The sequence below is a fragment of the Mercurialis annua genome, linkage group LG3 (genome assembly GCF_937616625.2).
Source record: "Mercurialis annua linkage group LG3, ddMerAnnu1.2, whole genome shotgun sequence".
NCBI classification, from domain to species: domain Eukaryota; kingdom Viridiplantae; phylum Streptophyta; class Magnoliopsida; order Malpighiales; family Euphorbiaceae; genus Mercurialis; species Mercurialis annua.
In genome coordinates this window covers 3,528,895-3,543,217 of record NC_065572.1, presented here as the reverse complement: position 1 = coordinate 3,543,217, position 14,323 = coordinate 3,528,895, and the positions used below count along the sequence as shown (strand labels likewise).

Below are 14,323 nucleotides of genomic sequence, written 5' to 3'. Positions count from 1 at the left end.
ACAAATGAATATAATTGCGTTTGGTTTTATAAGTATTTACGTAAATAAAATGAACTTTAGATTAGAATTGAATCAAATCAGGAGTTAAAGTATATACTTTCAGAAAAAAGAGGACTTAAAGTATAATTGAACCAAATAAGGGTCCAAAATTTGAACCGAATAAGGGATTAGGGTATAATTGAACCATGCAAATTATCACGATAAGTTTTTTGTTTATGAAACAAATTGCCTATAAGATACTTTTTTTTTGGTAATTTCATGAGATATTTTGAACAGGTTCCAATTATGAGCCGGAATTTTTAAGTCTTTCACATTCAGACTAATTTTCACTCGAACCAGATATGTTCCTTGTATGAGAGAAAATTCTGACCCCAAATTTTAAACAGATGAATACATGAGTAAGGTTCGAACCCGCGACCTCACTTAAGTCAGGAAAGCATCTTGGGGTTTATAAAATACTTTTTTAAGCATGAGATTAAAGTCTAAATTTTCACATTTTTATTTTATTGTGGTCTTTATCAAGGCTGATTTTATTAATAGGTGATCAATAATATGTAGCATATGTCAATTAATTTATTAATTTGGTGGTCGGTTACAAATAAAAAAATATGAAACTAATTTTTACATTTTACATAAATCATAATCAAAATTTAGTCTTTCGTCAGCAAATAACTAGACCCTAATTTACTTCAATATTTCAATGCTGAATTCTTGCCCGTACAAGACTTTAAATCTTTGACGAAATAAACTTTGAAAAATTGGAAACTCATCGTCCAGAAAATTTTGAATATCACAAAATATATTCATACAGTTTTAATTTGATACGTATTAATTTGACTATTTAGTTGTCTATATCATCATTGAATAAAAAATAATTCAAGGAAAAATATACAATTCTATTTAAACAGAGCCAAATATTAAAAATTAAAAACAAGTACCCACTCTTTTTGAGAATGTGCTTATAAAAGTGAGCTAAAACAGAAATAAAACAGAGTGTAATTTAATCTATTATCATCAGCTGTCTGAAGGTATTTTGAATTGAATTAAAATTATTAAACATGGGAGATCATGTCTTGTCTGAAGAGCAAATTTCTGAGTTTCAGGAAGCTTTTTGTCTACTTGACAAAGATGGTGATGGTATAAATTCTTCTTATTCTTCATTTCTCGATTTATTTGATATGATCAGTTTTTTTTTCGTTTTCTTCGAAATGATTGTCGAGGGAAACGGAAATGCTGAAATGAAAAAAAAAATGAAATAATATGTTTTTCAAGAAAGGTTATAAATTTATTTATTTTGAGTTTTAGAAGCGTTTTTTGAAAACCGACATGTTTACGATGGCCAGGTCGAATTACGTTTGATGAGCTGGCAACGGCGATCAGATCACTTGATCAAAATCCAACAGATGAAGAATTACAATGCATGATCAGTGAAGTTGACGTTGATGGTAACGGAACTATAGAATTTGGGGAGTTTTTGAATCTTATGGCAATAAAAATGAAGGTAATTGTTAAATAACTATATATTTTGATTGAGTAGAGTTTAAATTAATAATTATGGAGCTATTCAGTAATGTTGCCTTAATCAAATTATTTGGACGGGTTAATTAATTTATAGGAAAGTGAAGCAGAAGAGGAACTTAAAGAAGCATTCAAAGTTTTTGATAAGGACCAAGATGGATACATTTCACCTAATGAGGTTAATTTCATAATTTATCATTAATTAATGGATTAATTCTTTTGATTTTGTTTATTGATTCTAATTAGAGACTCTGTTAATTAACAGTTGAGGCACGTAATGATAAACCTAGGAGAAAAGTTGACGGATGAAGAGGTAGAACAGATGATTAGAGAGGCAGATTTGGACGGAGATGGTCTTGTTAATTATGAAGAATTTGTTAGAATGATGCTTAATTGTTAGTTAGCTAATTGATCATATTCGAGATTAATTATCGTTGCTATTGGTTTTAAATTTTAATAACCATATGTTTCATTCATATACTGATATACATTTATTATTAATATGTATATATTTATTCAAGAGGAGCTGATGAAGTTAAGTTCGTCGTCGTTTCTGCAAAAATATAATAAAAAGAAATCATATATTATCTCTAAATTCTATATTTCTAGAGGAGTGTTAGATTTAAATCCTTAAGAAATATTTACATATATAGAAAATGTCAAAAAAAAATTGAACGGATGGATAGGGAAGAGCAAATGATCGGTTAATCCAATTTACTTTCGATTAAGTTTGGTTGACGAATTTTCCTTTTTTGAAAATTATATAGAACTTCGTTAAGAGATAATCGAAACAGCTGTAGCAGTAAGATATCAATCCGAAAAGCAATTCTGATGATCTGATAAGAAACAAGTATTACTCATTACACGTGAACAACTTGATACATTTAATAGTTTTAAGATCGGTTCGGCGAACAAATGTTTTTGGTTCGTTTACAATTAATAGGTTTAAAATTCGGTAAACCAAATTAGCTAATATTTTTTTATCTTTTAGTTATTTTATATTTTTATCGATTTAGCTAAATAATCAGCTAATTTAGTTGGTTCAATTTTTTAAAAAAGATTTTAATTAATTTGATTAAATCAAATTTGATTAATATATATATATATATATAACTCAGTAAATTCAATTAGAATAATAAAGTAATTTGGTTAATTTAAAGAAATTTGTAAAATTATTCCTTTTTTAAACTTTATTTGCAAAAAAATCTCCGGTTTTAAAAATTTATCTTTTTACGCTATTTTTTTAATATTTTTCTTCGTATTCCCTAAATTAATAAAAGTACTCCATTTTACTTATCTTTTAGAAAATATTTGAAACCGTTATTAACTTTTTTTAGAAATTGTTTCATAAACTATTTTAGAAACGGTTGCTAACTGTATTTTTAGAAACTATTTGATACCATTTTAGAAACTGTTTGAGAAACGGTTTTTAAAAATGGTTGCAAATTGTATTTTTATAAACTGATCAGAACTATTTGTAACTATTTTTAAAAACACTCTCTAATAGAATTTGGAGTAGAAAACTAATGTTCAAGAGTTAAAAAGTAAAGCAAAAGATGCGTTAGGTTAGGACTTTCAAATTATAATTTTGAGGTTAAATTTGCAAATATATTTTTCTAGATATTTTTATAAAAAATCCTTTAATTTAATTTTCATTATAATATGAACCGATGTTTCCTCAGCCATAGCTATAGGAATGTTCTATATAATATAGCTTTTAGCTGAGAGTTGAATATATACTTGCAAAGACTTGATGATTATATAATAAATTAGTATTTCAAATGTGCCTCACATTAAGTTACAATTAAGTTGGAAATGTTAAAGTACTAGAAATAAAAAGAATCAACGTTTTGACTTGTTCAAATTGAACATTGCAAATTGGCATTTTCAATTAGAGTACATCATATTCAAACAAAGTGAGGATTATAATTGAATTTTTTTGAGACTTAGGGATCAAATTACCAATAAATTAATATATATGGACTGAATCGAGTTGTCAGGGCATGTGAGTTAGCCGTGGAGAAAGGGGGGAATTGACAGTTTTTGGAATCATTTTCATGGAATTTCTTGCTAATTTCAAGAAGAACCCCAAATTAATTTTGACAATTCAAGTCAAATTTAAGGAGTTTTTTGTGGATTATTATATTTTAGGATGACTAATAATAATTATTTTGTCATTTTAATTATTTGTTTGAGTTCTTCCATGTTTTAGCAATTAGATTTAGCAGTACATTAAAAAAATGATTTCCCATTTTTGATCAAATTTGATAACATATCACTATACTAGTCCTAAATATTGCTCCTTCTTTGTAAATGGATTTAAGTCTGGAGTAATAGAGATCCATCTATGGATTTGGGCCTGGTATTATCTTGGCCCTGTCATTGCAGATTTAGGTCATTTCATAAAAGGCTTTAATAAAGGGAAAATTAGGCAAATGCTTAATTAGGCAAAATATTTGCAATTCGTAATCTGTTTTAAAGTTTATTGTTGTACTCTAGCGTGTCCATCAATTACTTTTTTACTCTGTTCATTTAGTTTTTATATCTAAATTCTACTCTATGTATTTTCCTTTCTAACAAACTTCTTCTTCTTTTTCTTTTTCAGTTTATTCTCAAAAAAAATTAACAAATCAATTCTAATCTTCAGCTATAACATTTCAAAAAATTAATTTCTGCGATTTATTGCTAGTTTCAAATCTAGTTCCGAATCCGCTCGACTTTTTAATTTGTAATCAAATCGCTTCAAATTTCACTTGAAATTCAATTCCAACGATCATAATTTTCTCAAAAAATAAAGAAAACTGTAAATTTTTAATTTATTTGTTCTCATTAAAAATCTAATAAAAACAGTTTCAAACACAGTTTCAAATGTAGTTTCAAACAATTTTTAAAAGACATATTTATTAGCATTTAATAAAAATTATACAATGGTTTCAAACAGTTTACAAGCATTTCAAACAGTTTCAAAAAAAAAACAGCTTCAAACAGTTTACAAAGATTTCAAACAGTTTACAAAAGTTTCAAACAGTTTACAAAAGTTTCAAACAATTTCATTAAACACAATTTGCAACCTTTATCTAAAAACAATTTCAAACAATTTAAAAATGTTTCAAACAATTTACAAAGGTTTCAAAAAGTTTAAAACGGTTTCTAAAAACACTTTCAAACAGTTTCAAAAATAACTGTTTCAAATTAACAGTTTCAAACTGTTTATAAAGGTCTCAAACAGTCTAAAACAGTTTCTAAAAAACACTTTCAAACAATCTAAAAAATAACAGTTTCAAACAGTTTCAGAAGAACAGTTTCAAACGATTTCTAAAATTAATTAAAAATGTTTGAAAACCAGGTCAAAATATTATTAATGAAGAAAATGACGATTTTTTAAAAAAAAGTTGAAAAAAATTCCAGAAAACGATACTACAATAATTTAAAACAACGTAGAAAAAAGAAAAAGAAGAAGTTTCTCATATATCACTCATCATATTATCTTTAAAACTCTTTCACAATTACAAACTTTCTCATCTAAGTGAAATTTTTTTATTGATTTTTTATTTAAATTTTTTTATCTTGGAGTTCATCTATATAATGTGGAAAAGAGAAAAAGAAGAAAAAAAAAGATGAAAAAAAAAAGAAAAAAGAAAACAATTGCAGAAAAAAGAAAAAGAGGAAGAAGAAAAAGAAGAAAGAGAAGGAGGAGGAAAGAAAAAAAGAAGAGAGAGAAAAAAAGTTGCAGAGAATAAAGAAGAAAGAGGAGAGGAGGAAAGAGAAAAAAGAAAGAGAAAAAAATGAGATGTGCTTTAAAAGAAGGAGAGTAAAAATGCAAATAAATTATTTTGTTAATTGAGTGTACAACTAAAAACAATAAAAAAATAGAGCAAAAAAATAAATTTTTAAAATTGAGATATTGAGAACAAATAAGTTTAAAAAGGAGTCTTTTGTGTAAATTCCTCTTTAATAAAGAGGAATTTAGACCCTACACTTAAAAAAAAGAAAATAATTGCATTATACTTAGTTGATTTTTTTTGGACATTATTTATTTGACCAAAAGGATTTTTTTTGAAAATACTTATTTAGATTTGGAGGATATTAAATTCTCTACACCACTGAGTTATTTCATATTACAAAAAGGATACTAAAACTTAAATCGTCAAAAAACAGTCATTAAATTATCGAATTATTTCTTGGGATGTCACTCAAGGCAAAACGCAGTAAAGTTTTTGCGTTTTTTCCTACGTGACATTGCCATAATTATAAAAAGGTGTATAATTCAGTATATTTTTTAACAAAAGGGTGTAACTCAGTACTCGTTTTGAAATTTGCAATAAATTTAATAACCTTTTAATACAGTGACCTCTCTACGAAATAATTCAATAAATTAGTGACTGTTTTTTAATGATTTAAATTTTAGTATCCTTTCTATAATTTTAGAATGGTTTTTTAAGGGAGCCAGCTTACGGGCTAGTTTAATATCATAAATTTGGATTTAGTTTTTAGGATTTTAAGTTTAGATTTTAGGGTTTAACGTGGCTGGTAGTCATCCACAATTGCCATAGGTAGTCGGAGACCGGAGGTGGGGCCTGTCGATGGCCAGCAATGGAGAAGCGATGGATGATAGCCGGGTGCTTCGGCTAGGGATCATCATTAGGGAGCGGTGGATGATGGTGGCCGACGATGGAGAGCAGTGACCTATGATTTCCATTTACGACCGCTAATGGGAGTGGTGGTCGGAGGCGGCAGATGGAGGGGGTAGTGGTGGTGGGTGGTGTCTTGAAGTTAGAGTTTAGAGTCCGTTTGAATTCGTTTATGGTTGATTTAGGTTGGTTTAGAGTTGGTTTCAGTTGATTTATGTTCTAAGTATTTTTGCAAATATTTTTATTTTTTAAAATATCTTTATAATTTTGTTGGTCAAACAAATATTTCCTAAGCAAATTAATTCATATGTTTGCAATTATTTTTTCTTATTTTCTCTTATTTATTTTTAAAAACCCTCTAAATACTATAAAAGTAAAAAATAGTAAAAGTAATGGTTTGATTTTTTATAAATATTTGTTTGACCAAAATAATTATACAAAACTTAAAGTGTAAAACTTTTTATATAAATGTTAAGCTTAAAACCTTAAATCCTAAACTTCGACCACCGGCCTCACCTTTCCAATCGACAACCACTAGCTCCCATTGCTCCCACCGGCAGCTAAAGCTCCCCACGACCGACCACTAGGCTTTGTACCACAACGGTTCCCGTCAAAAATCATTGGTCATCTAATCATCTTGACCTCCAGCCATCGACCACCTCTGGCCACCACCTCCATAAAACCTATATTTTAAATACTAAAAACTAGATTCTAAACTCTAAATTTTAAGTAAGTATCTTTATAATTAATTTTATTTAAGTAAATATTTTATAATTATTTTAGTTTAATAAGTATAGATTAAAAAATCAACAAATATGGATGTAATTATTTTAACTTTTTAAGCATAAAGTGTAATTTATCCTTCATTAACCAATCTTCAAGAGATACCATCTCTAATGATTCCTTTTAGGATTATTTGTATAAAGAATTTTCACCTTTTAAGTCTTTTACGATTTAGACACATTATTCAAAATGAGACAACCAACTTTTTCAACTTTTTTCAACTTTTCATCTTTTATTTTAGTGACGTTTAAAGCGTTTTTTTGTTGCAAAAAACGATGTCGCTTTGACCATTTTGAATGACTGAAACAACACTATATACGCCATTTGGACTGTAAAATGTCAAAAAATAAAAAATAAAAAATGGAATATAAGGTGCCACTTTTAATAAGGTGCTTAAATCATAAAAAAAAAGCTAAAGATTTAGATTTTTATATGGCCTAATCACTCAAAAAACCCTCACCTTTAATTTTTTTTTCAATTCCACCCCGACGTTGAAAATTTGTCAATTTTACCCACTTTTGAATTTTCCGTTTTCAATTGTACCCCAATTTTTTAATTTTTGTTAATTTTTTTAACTTAAATGATGAAATCATTCAATTAACTAAGTTTAAACATGAAATTAAATTCTTTTTTATTCAAAAAAGTACAAATAAGTCCTTTATTTTTAAAAACTAACTAAAACCCATAATCATATTAACCCTAACTTAAATTCTTAATTAATTTAACTAAATTTAAATAAATTTTAAAAATGTACAATTAATATATGCTAGACATGGACAATGTTTTTAACAAATTTCCAAACGAAAAAGACGATAATTTAATTTTTCAGGGTACAATTGAAACACAAAAATGTAAAATAGGGTAAAATTGACAAATTTTCAACGTCAGGGTATGATTGAAAATGGGCTAAAAGGTCGGGGGTTTTTAAGACATTAGACCTTTTTATATAAATAACTTTATAAAGGGTTATCTCTATATAAAATCCCAACATTTAACGTTTGTAGCAATTGAAGAATAGTATTTAAACCGTGACATTCCACATTTCAATCTTACTAAATTTGATATTATGTAGCCCACTGCCGTTGTCTGGTTGTTCGAAGCCTATATGACAAAATGGAGCAACAACTGAATGCCAACACCACCACCTTTTCAACCTTATTTTTATTTACATATTAAATTATAAGCTTTTGAGCTTATAACGATTTAAACACATCATTTTAAATTTAGCAACTCGTAACTTAATCCTATCTACCACATATGCTTCTAACAGTTAGAGAACAGCTAAGTTGCACGGAAATGGAAACGGAAACGACGAAACAGATTTTTTCAAAATATAGGAAACGGAAACGTGGGGGAAACGTGTAAATAGTAAAAATATAGGGGTATATTTATAAATATTAAAAGTTATAAAATTATGTAATATATATAAATAAATATATATATATATATATATATATATATATATATATATATATAAAATTAAATTTTATTTATAAAAATGTATTTTCATATAAGTAAACTATTATAACAACTAATAAGATAAATTATTTGAATATCTAACAAATATAACATATCAATAAATTTCATGAGTAATTGATTAGGTTCTTTTATTTATAGGTAACTTTTTTTAGAGTTTTTTTAACTATTTAAGAATTTTTTTTATATATAGGAAACGGGTTTCTTTTTAGGAAATGAGTTTCCAACTTTTAGTATTTATGGAAACGGGTCCGAAACGTTTCCGTAGAGTTTCTGAGAGTTTCCAAAACGGAAATCTTTCCGAAATGGGGAAACTCACTCTACATAAGGTTTCCGTGCATCCTAGGAGAACAGCAACGGGATATATAATGCAAAGTTTTGAAAAGTTGAGATGTGGCATGACATGTTTCGAACATATTTAAATCGCTACAAATGCTAAAGGTGAAGTATTTTAATGAGATAAGAATCAGTTCACCCGTCAACTTTGTACCGAATCATTCAAATGGCTATAATTTTCCTATCTTTTCGGCAAATATAGTGACTTAAGTTTGTGGACAAAATGTATGTATTAAATCACTAAAATTTTAAAAGCAAATAATCGTTAAAGCTAAAACATATACATATGAAAATTGGCGTCACTTGGATGATGTCATAAAAGTAAATCAAATGACATATACATGGATTACATATCACAATAAAAGATGTATAGCTCGTCTTGGTCCTTGTTTATTTTAAACGACTGACTCCAAATATTTTCAATTTCTTTCTCCTTTTGCATGGAGAGTTACTAAAGAAAATTAATTATGGAAAATATATTTACCTAATACACCAAATCACATAAATGTTATTCAATTCAGTAATGTTATTGAATTTTTTTTTATCAAAAAAAAAAAAACTTTTGTTTTATTGTACCGCCTTACGTGGCAACAAACGAGTGAAATGATAAAATTCAATTTTCGAGCAATACAATTGAACAAAGAAATTTGACATATAAAAAGAAATTATAGGTGGTACATATTTGTGGGTTATACCACATCTTTTCTAATTAATTACCGGATAAATGTTATTTTTAAATTATTTCTCCTTTTTGCATGGAGAGTCAATGTAGAAAAGCAACAAAAGAAAATATTTTTACCTATCATACACCAAATCACATAAATTAGTGTTAAATAATTAACCATGAATAAATAAATTTTAATATGATGTTAATCAAGGAAGGTATGTAGCTGGTGCAATGCAGCTTCCCCAGTTCAGTTGGTTGAGAACTTATTTAAGAATTTTAATGAATCGGTTATGCTTAATTAAAGACTTTATATTACTATCATTATCCAAAATAGATTTTACTTGCTTAACCGCAAAGATAAACATAAAATTCACGACTACTTAACCAGTAATTACTTTGTTTTTTCTTATCAGAACAAAGGGAAGATTTCCCATGCATAAACATGGCATTCTTACAAAAAAAGAAATAAATTAATTAATGGACTAATTTATACAATGAAAGAACTAAGTAGGGAATATAATCGAATGAAAATAATTTGCGGGCGATTCGAGTTTAAATAAACAAAATCCAAAATTAAGTTAATCAATCGAATCGAATTCAATCTCAAGCTAGTCAAGTTAATTTTATAAATGAATTTAAGTATCTAATATTACTCAACTTGAGAAACTAGCCATATTAAATGAATTAAAAATAATTTACTAATTTATTCTTAATTTTATTTTAAAACGATAAATTTTTAAACAACAAATTTTCATAATTTTATTTGTTGAAAATTATTTTAAATTTGTTTATAAATAATCAAATTAGAATATTTCACTTTTTTTTACATTCTCGAATTCGCTCCGTGAATGTATAATTTGCTCGAGAACTAATTGAATTTCAAGTTTCAAAATTTGAAGTTCGAACTTGAATTTGACAATATTTCGACTCAACCGGATTTTAGAATTTCTCAACTAATTTAAAAGAAAAATGTCTTGCTCACCTACACGACCAAATCGATGAGCGACACATATTCTAGGATAAGGTAAAAGAAAGATGGATTAAAACGAATAATAAGCCTTAAAGAAAGGAACTAACTTAATTGCTAATATTATCAGTAATTATCTTTTCTGATACTCATCAACTACCTCTGATTAATTACCAGATGAAGAAACCGTAACGACTCTCTTTACTATACGAAACTACTAAGTAATTTCATGGAAGCTACACTGTATTTTCTTCATCTCCTCAAGTGTCATTGCTACTGTTTTCTTATATATATATATAACAAACCCTAACAAACCCTAATACGTAAAATATTATTTGTTTTTTCAGAAAATTCTCACTCTTTTGATTAAAATCTGTTGTGATCATGGCTTTTAGAGCGCGAAAACCAATCCGGACACCGGATCTTGATCCGGAAAATGTTTACGTAGCCAAACGCCATCAACGACGATGGCGGATGGCTTTCATGGCAATCTCTTTTACGAGAACTCTTGTTTCCTTGTCCAAGAAGATTCTTGATGAGCAAACCAGGCTTTTGCGGTCTCTTTCATACGTTGCCATCGAGATGATCGAAGATACACCGAGACAGGTAGATTGTGTTTCGACCTTGATCGACATTGATCAGAAATTACTGAGTCAGATGGTGAAAGATAAGTTATATGAATCGTTGAACCAGCTGGGAGGAACAATGCAAGTTGCGGCCATTCTTCAATGTGATGCAAAAGAAGGCATCAACGGCAGCGGAGCTGATCTTGCACACCGAAAAGATGTTTTTGGTGCAAACCGGTACACAAAGCCGCCTACTAAAAGCTTTTTCAGCTTCGTCATCGAGGCTTTCAAGGACACGGCCATTATTATTCTTCTGGTGTGTGCTATTCTGTCACTAGGCTTTGGTATTAAGCAACATGGCTTCAAAGACGGGTGGTATGACGGTGGAAGTATTGTTGTTGCCATCTTTCTCGTTATTGCCGTCTCAGCCGTGAGCAACTTTAAGCAATCCAGGCAATTCGTAAAGCTTTCCGATGAGAGCAGCGACATAAAGGTGCAAGTAGTGAGAGACGGGAGGCTCCGGAGTATTTCTATTTTCGACGTTGTGGTGGGTGATGTGGTAGCTTTGAAGATTGGGGATCAAATACCGGCTGATGGATTGTTCTTGGATGGCTATTCTTTGAAGATAGACGAATCTAGTATGACCGGTGAAAGCGACCATGTTGAGGTAAATAGCACCATCAATCCATTCTTACTCTCTGGTACAAAGGTGACAGATGGCTTCGGATCCATGCTTGTTACGTCTGTTGGCATGAATACAGCTTGGGGTGAGATGATGAGTTCTATTACCCGCAATTTGGATGAGCAGACGCCATTGCAGGAACGCCTCAACAAACTGACTTCTTATATCGGCAAAGCTGGATTGGCAGTGGCTGTACTGGTTTTTGCTGTTTTGACAATCCGCTACTTCACAGGAAACACTAGGGATGAATATGGACATCGAGAATATAATGGAAGTAAGACAAAGGTCAATAGTGTGCTGAACTCACTTGTGGAATTTTTTGCAGCCGCGGTGACTATTGTGGTGGTAGCAATTCCGGAAGGTCTGCCTCTGGCTGTAACTTTAACTCTTGCTTACTCGATGAAGAAAATGATGAATGATAACGCGTTGGTGCGTAAACTCTCTGCATGTGAAACAATGGGATCAGCTACAGTAATCTGCACGGATAAAACAGGAACTCTCACTTTAAATCAGATGAAGGTTACGGAGTTTTGGCTTGGGAAAGACCTAATTCAAAATGAAATAGAACACAACATTAGTTTGCTATTGGAAGAAGGTGTAGCTTTAAATACAACAGCCATTCTCAACAAACCTCAATCGATGACAACGACCCCTGAGATCTCTGGTAGTCCAACCGAAAAGGCGATACTCTCTTGGGCTGCACTCGATTTGGAGATGAATATCTACGAGACGAAGAGAAAGTGTGATATAATAAATGTAGAAACGTTCAACTCGGACAAAAAAAGGAGCGGCGTGATGATGAAGAGAAACAATGAAGATACAATTCATACACACTGGAAGGGAGCTGCAGAGATGATATTAGCAATGTGCTCCACTTATTATGTGAGAAGTGGAGAGCTAGTAAACATGAATGAGGAAGACAGAGTTCAATTTACGGCGATAATTAATAGCATGGCCGCCAAAAGCCTGCGATGCATTGCATTTGCTCACAGAAAGGATGCAGCAGAAAACGGATATGGCTCTGAAATGCTTGAAGAAACTGGATTTACCTTCTTGGGGCTTGTGGGATTGAAGGACCCATGTAGACCGGGGGTTAGAGCAGCTGTCGAATCATGCAGAAACGCGGGAGTGAATGTTAAAATGATCACTGGTGACAATCAACATACAGCAAGAGCTATAGCTCTTGAATGCGGAATTCTTAACTCAAAAGACGATATCGACAACAAAGCAGTAGTAGAAGGTGTTGAATTCAGAAATTACTCACCTGAAGAGCGAATGGCACGCATAGATAAAATCCAAGTAATGGCAAGATCTTCCCCGTTCGACAAGCTTCTGATGGTACAGTGTTTGAAGGAGAAAGGGCATGTGGTAGCTGTCACTGGAGATGGCACGAATGATGCTCCTGCTCTTAAGGAAGCAGACATCGGGCTTTCGATGGGAATTCAAGGGACAGAGGTGGCGAAAGAGAGTTCAGACATCGTCATATTGGACGACAATTTCACGTCGGTGGTGACGGTATTGAGGTGGGGGAGATGTGTGTACAACAACATTCAGAAGTTCATTCAGTTTCAGCTCACCGTCAATATTGCTGCCCTCACCATCAACTTCGTTGCAGCTATTTCCTCCGGTAAAGTCCCCCTAACTGCAGTGCAGCTACTTTGGGTGAACCTCATTATGGACACCATGGGAGCCTTGGCATTGGCCACTGAGCTGCCCACTAATGACCTCATGAGGAAGAAACCTGCAGGTCGATCTGAGCCGCTTATCACCAACATCATGTGGAGGAACCTTATTCCTCAGGCCTTGTATCAGGTAGCCATCTTACTTATTTTACAGTTTAAAGGTAAAGCAATCTTTGGTGTAGATGAAAGGGTCAAGAACACAATCATTTTCAACACATTTGTTCTCTGCCAAGTTTTTAATGAGTTCAATGCAAGGAAGCTAGAGAAGAGGAACATATTTGAAGGGATACATAAGAGCAAGTTGTTCTTAGCAATAATCGGAATTACCATAATCCTGCAAGTGGTGATGGTGGAGCTTCTAAAGCACTTCGCCAGTACCGAGAGGCTGAACTGGGGGCAATGGGGAGCTTGCATCGGCATTGCAGCTGTATCTTGGCCAATCGGTTGTATTGTGAAGTGCATTCCAGTTTCCCGTAAAGATCTTCAAAGCAAGGAACTCCTGGATTAGGAAAATGCATAGGAAAGGATCAGAGTTCATATGAGTACATAAATAGCCTTTAAATAAAAAAGATTAGGTTTTTCCTTCAATGCATTAGTACTTTTTGCGGTTTCTTGTAGGAATTAATATTTGGAGTATGTAAATATTCTACATTATGAACTGGAAGGCTTATTTAGTTTTCATCTTTTGTTGTTTCACTTCTTGAATAATGCAGATAAACAAAGGTACAAAAATTAAAAGAGAACCCTGTCTCCAGAGCATAGTATACTGCAAGATTTACAATTACATATTGCTGATATTTATAGCTGCACACCTTATTTCTTCTGAACAAAGCAAGCAATACATCAAAACCAAACCAGACAAAATTATGTTGCTTAAAAATATATCAGAAACCTGCGACCATCAAAGGTTTTAAAGTTGCTTTAAAAACATGCCAGAACTCATTAACAAGTATGAAATAGAAGGATCATCAGATTTTAACTAAAAAATATGTCAACTTGCTGCTTCAACCTTGTT

The 14,323-nt window shown here is 31.0% G+C and overlaps 2 protein-coding genes across 2 annotated transcripts; both read left to right on the top strand.

The window, feature by feature from the left end:
• The first annotated feature begins 922 nt into the window (after positions 1–922).
• Positions 923–1,998, top strand: LOC126674200 (calmodulin-like protein 8). Its single transcript, XM_050368611.2, has 4 exons — positions 923–1,137; positions 1,344–1,501; positions 1,616–1,696; positions 1,784–1,998. Exons 1-4 carry the CDS (start codon positions 1,059–1,061, stop codon positions 1,916–1,918), a joined length of 453 nt encoding a protein of 150 aa, XP_050224568.1. The 5' UTR covers positions 923–1,058; the 3' UTR covers positions 1,919–1,998.
• An 8,550-nt stretch (positions 1,999–10,548) lies between these two features.
• Positions 10,549–14,042, top strand: LOC126674974 (putative calcium-transporting ATPase 13, plasma membrane-type). The gene has a single exon (XM_050369536.2). It carries the CDS (start codon positions 10,763–10,765, stop codon positions 13,814–13,816), a length of 3,054 nt encoding a protein of 1,017 aa, XP_050225493.1. The 5' UTR covers positions 10,549–10,762; the 3' UTR covers positions 13,817–14,042.
• The last annotated feature ends 281 nt before the right edge of the window (positions 14,043–14,323 follow it).

Bases quoted from the DNA above. Each gene is read 5' to 3' on its own strand.
- LOC126674200 (XM_050368611.2), top strand. From the start codon at position 1,059: ATGGGAGATCATGTCTTGTCTGAAGAGCAAATTTCTGAGTTTCAGGAA. The intron at 1,138-1,343 runs GTATAAATTCTT...TACGATGGCCAG, and splicing joins ACTTGACAAAGATGGTGATG to GTCGAATTACGTTTGATGAG. The intron at 1,502-1,615 runs GTAATTGTTAAA...ATTAATTTATAG, and splicing joins TTATGGCAATAAAAATGAAG to GAAAGTGAAGCAGAAGAGGA.
- LOC126674974 (XM_050369536.2), top strand. From the start codon at position 10,763: ATGGCTTTTAGAGCGCGAAAACCAATCCGGACACCGGATCTTGATCCG.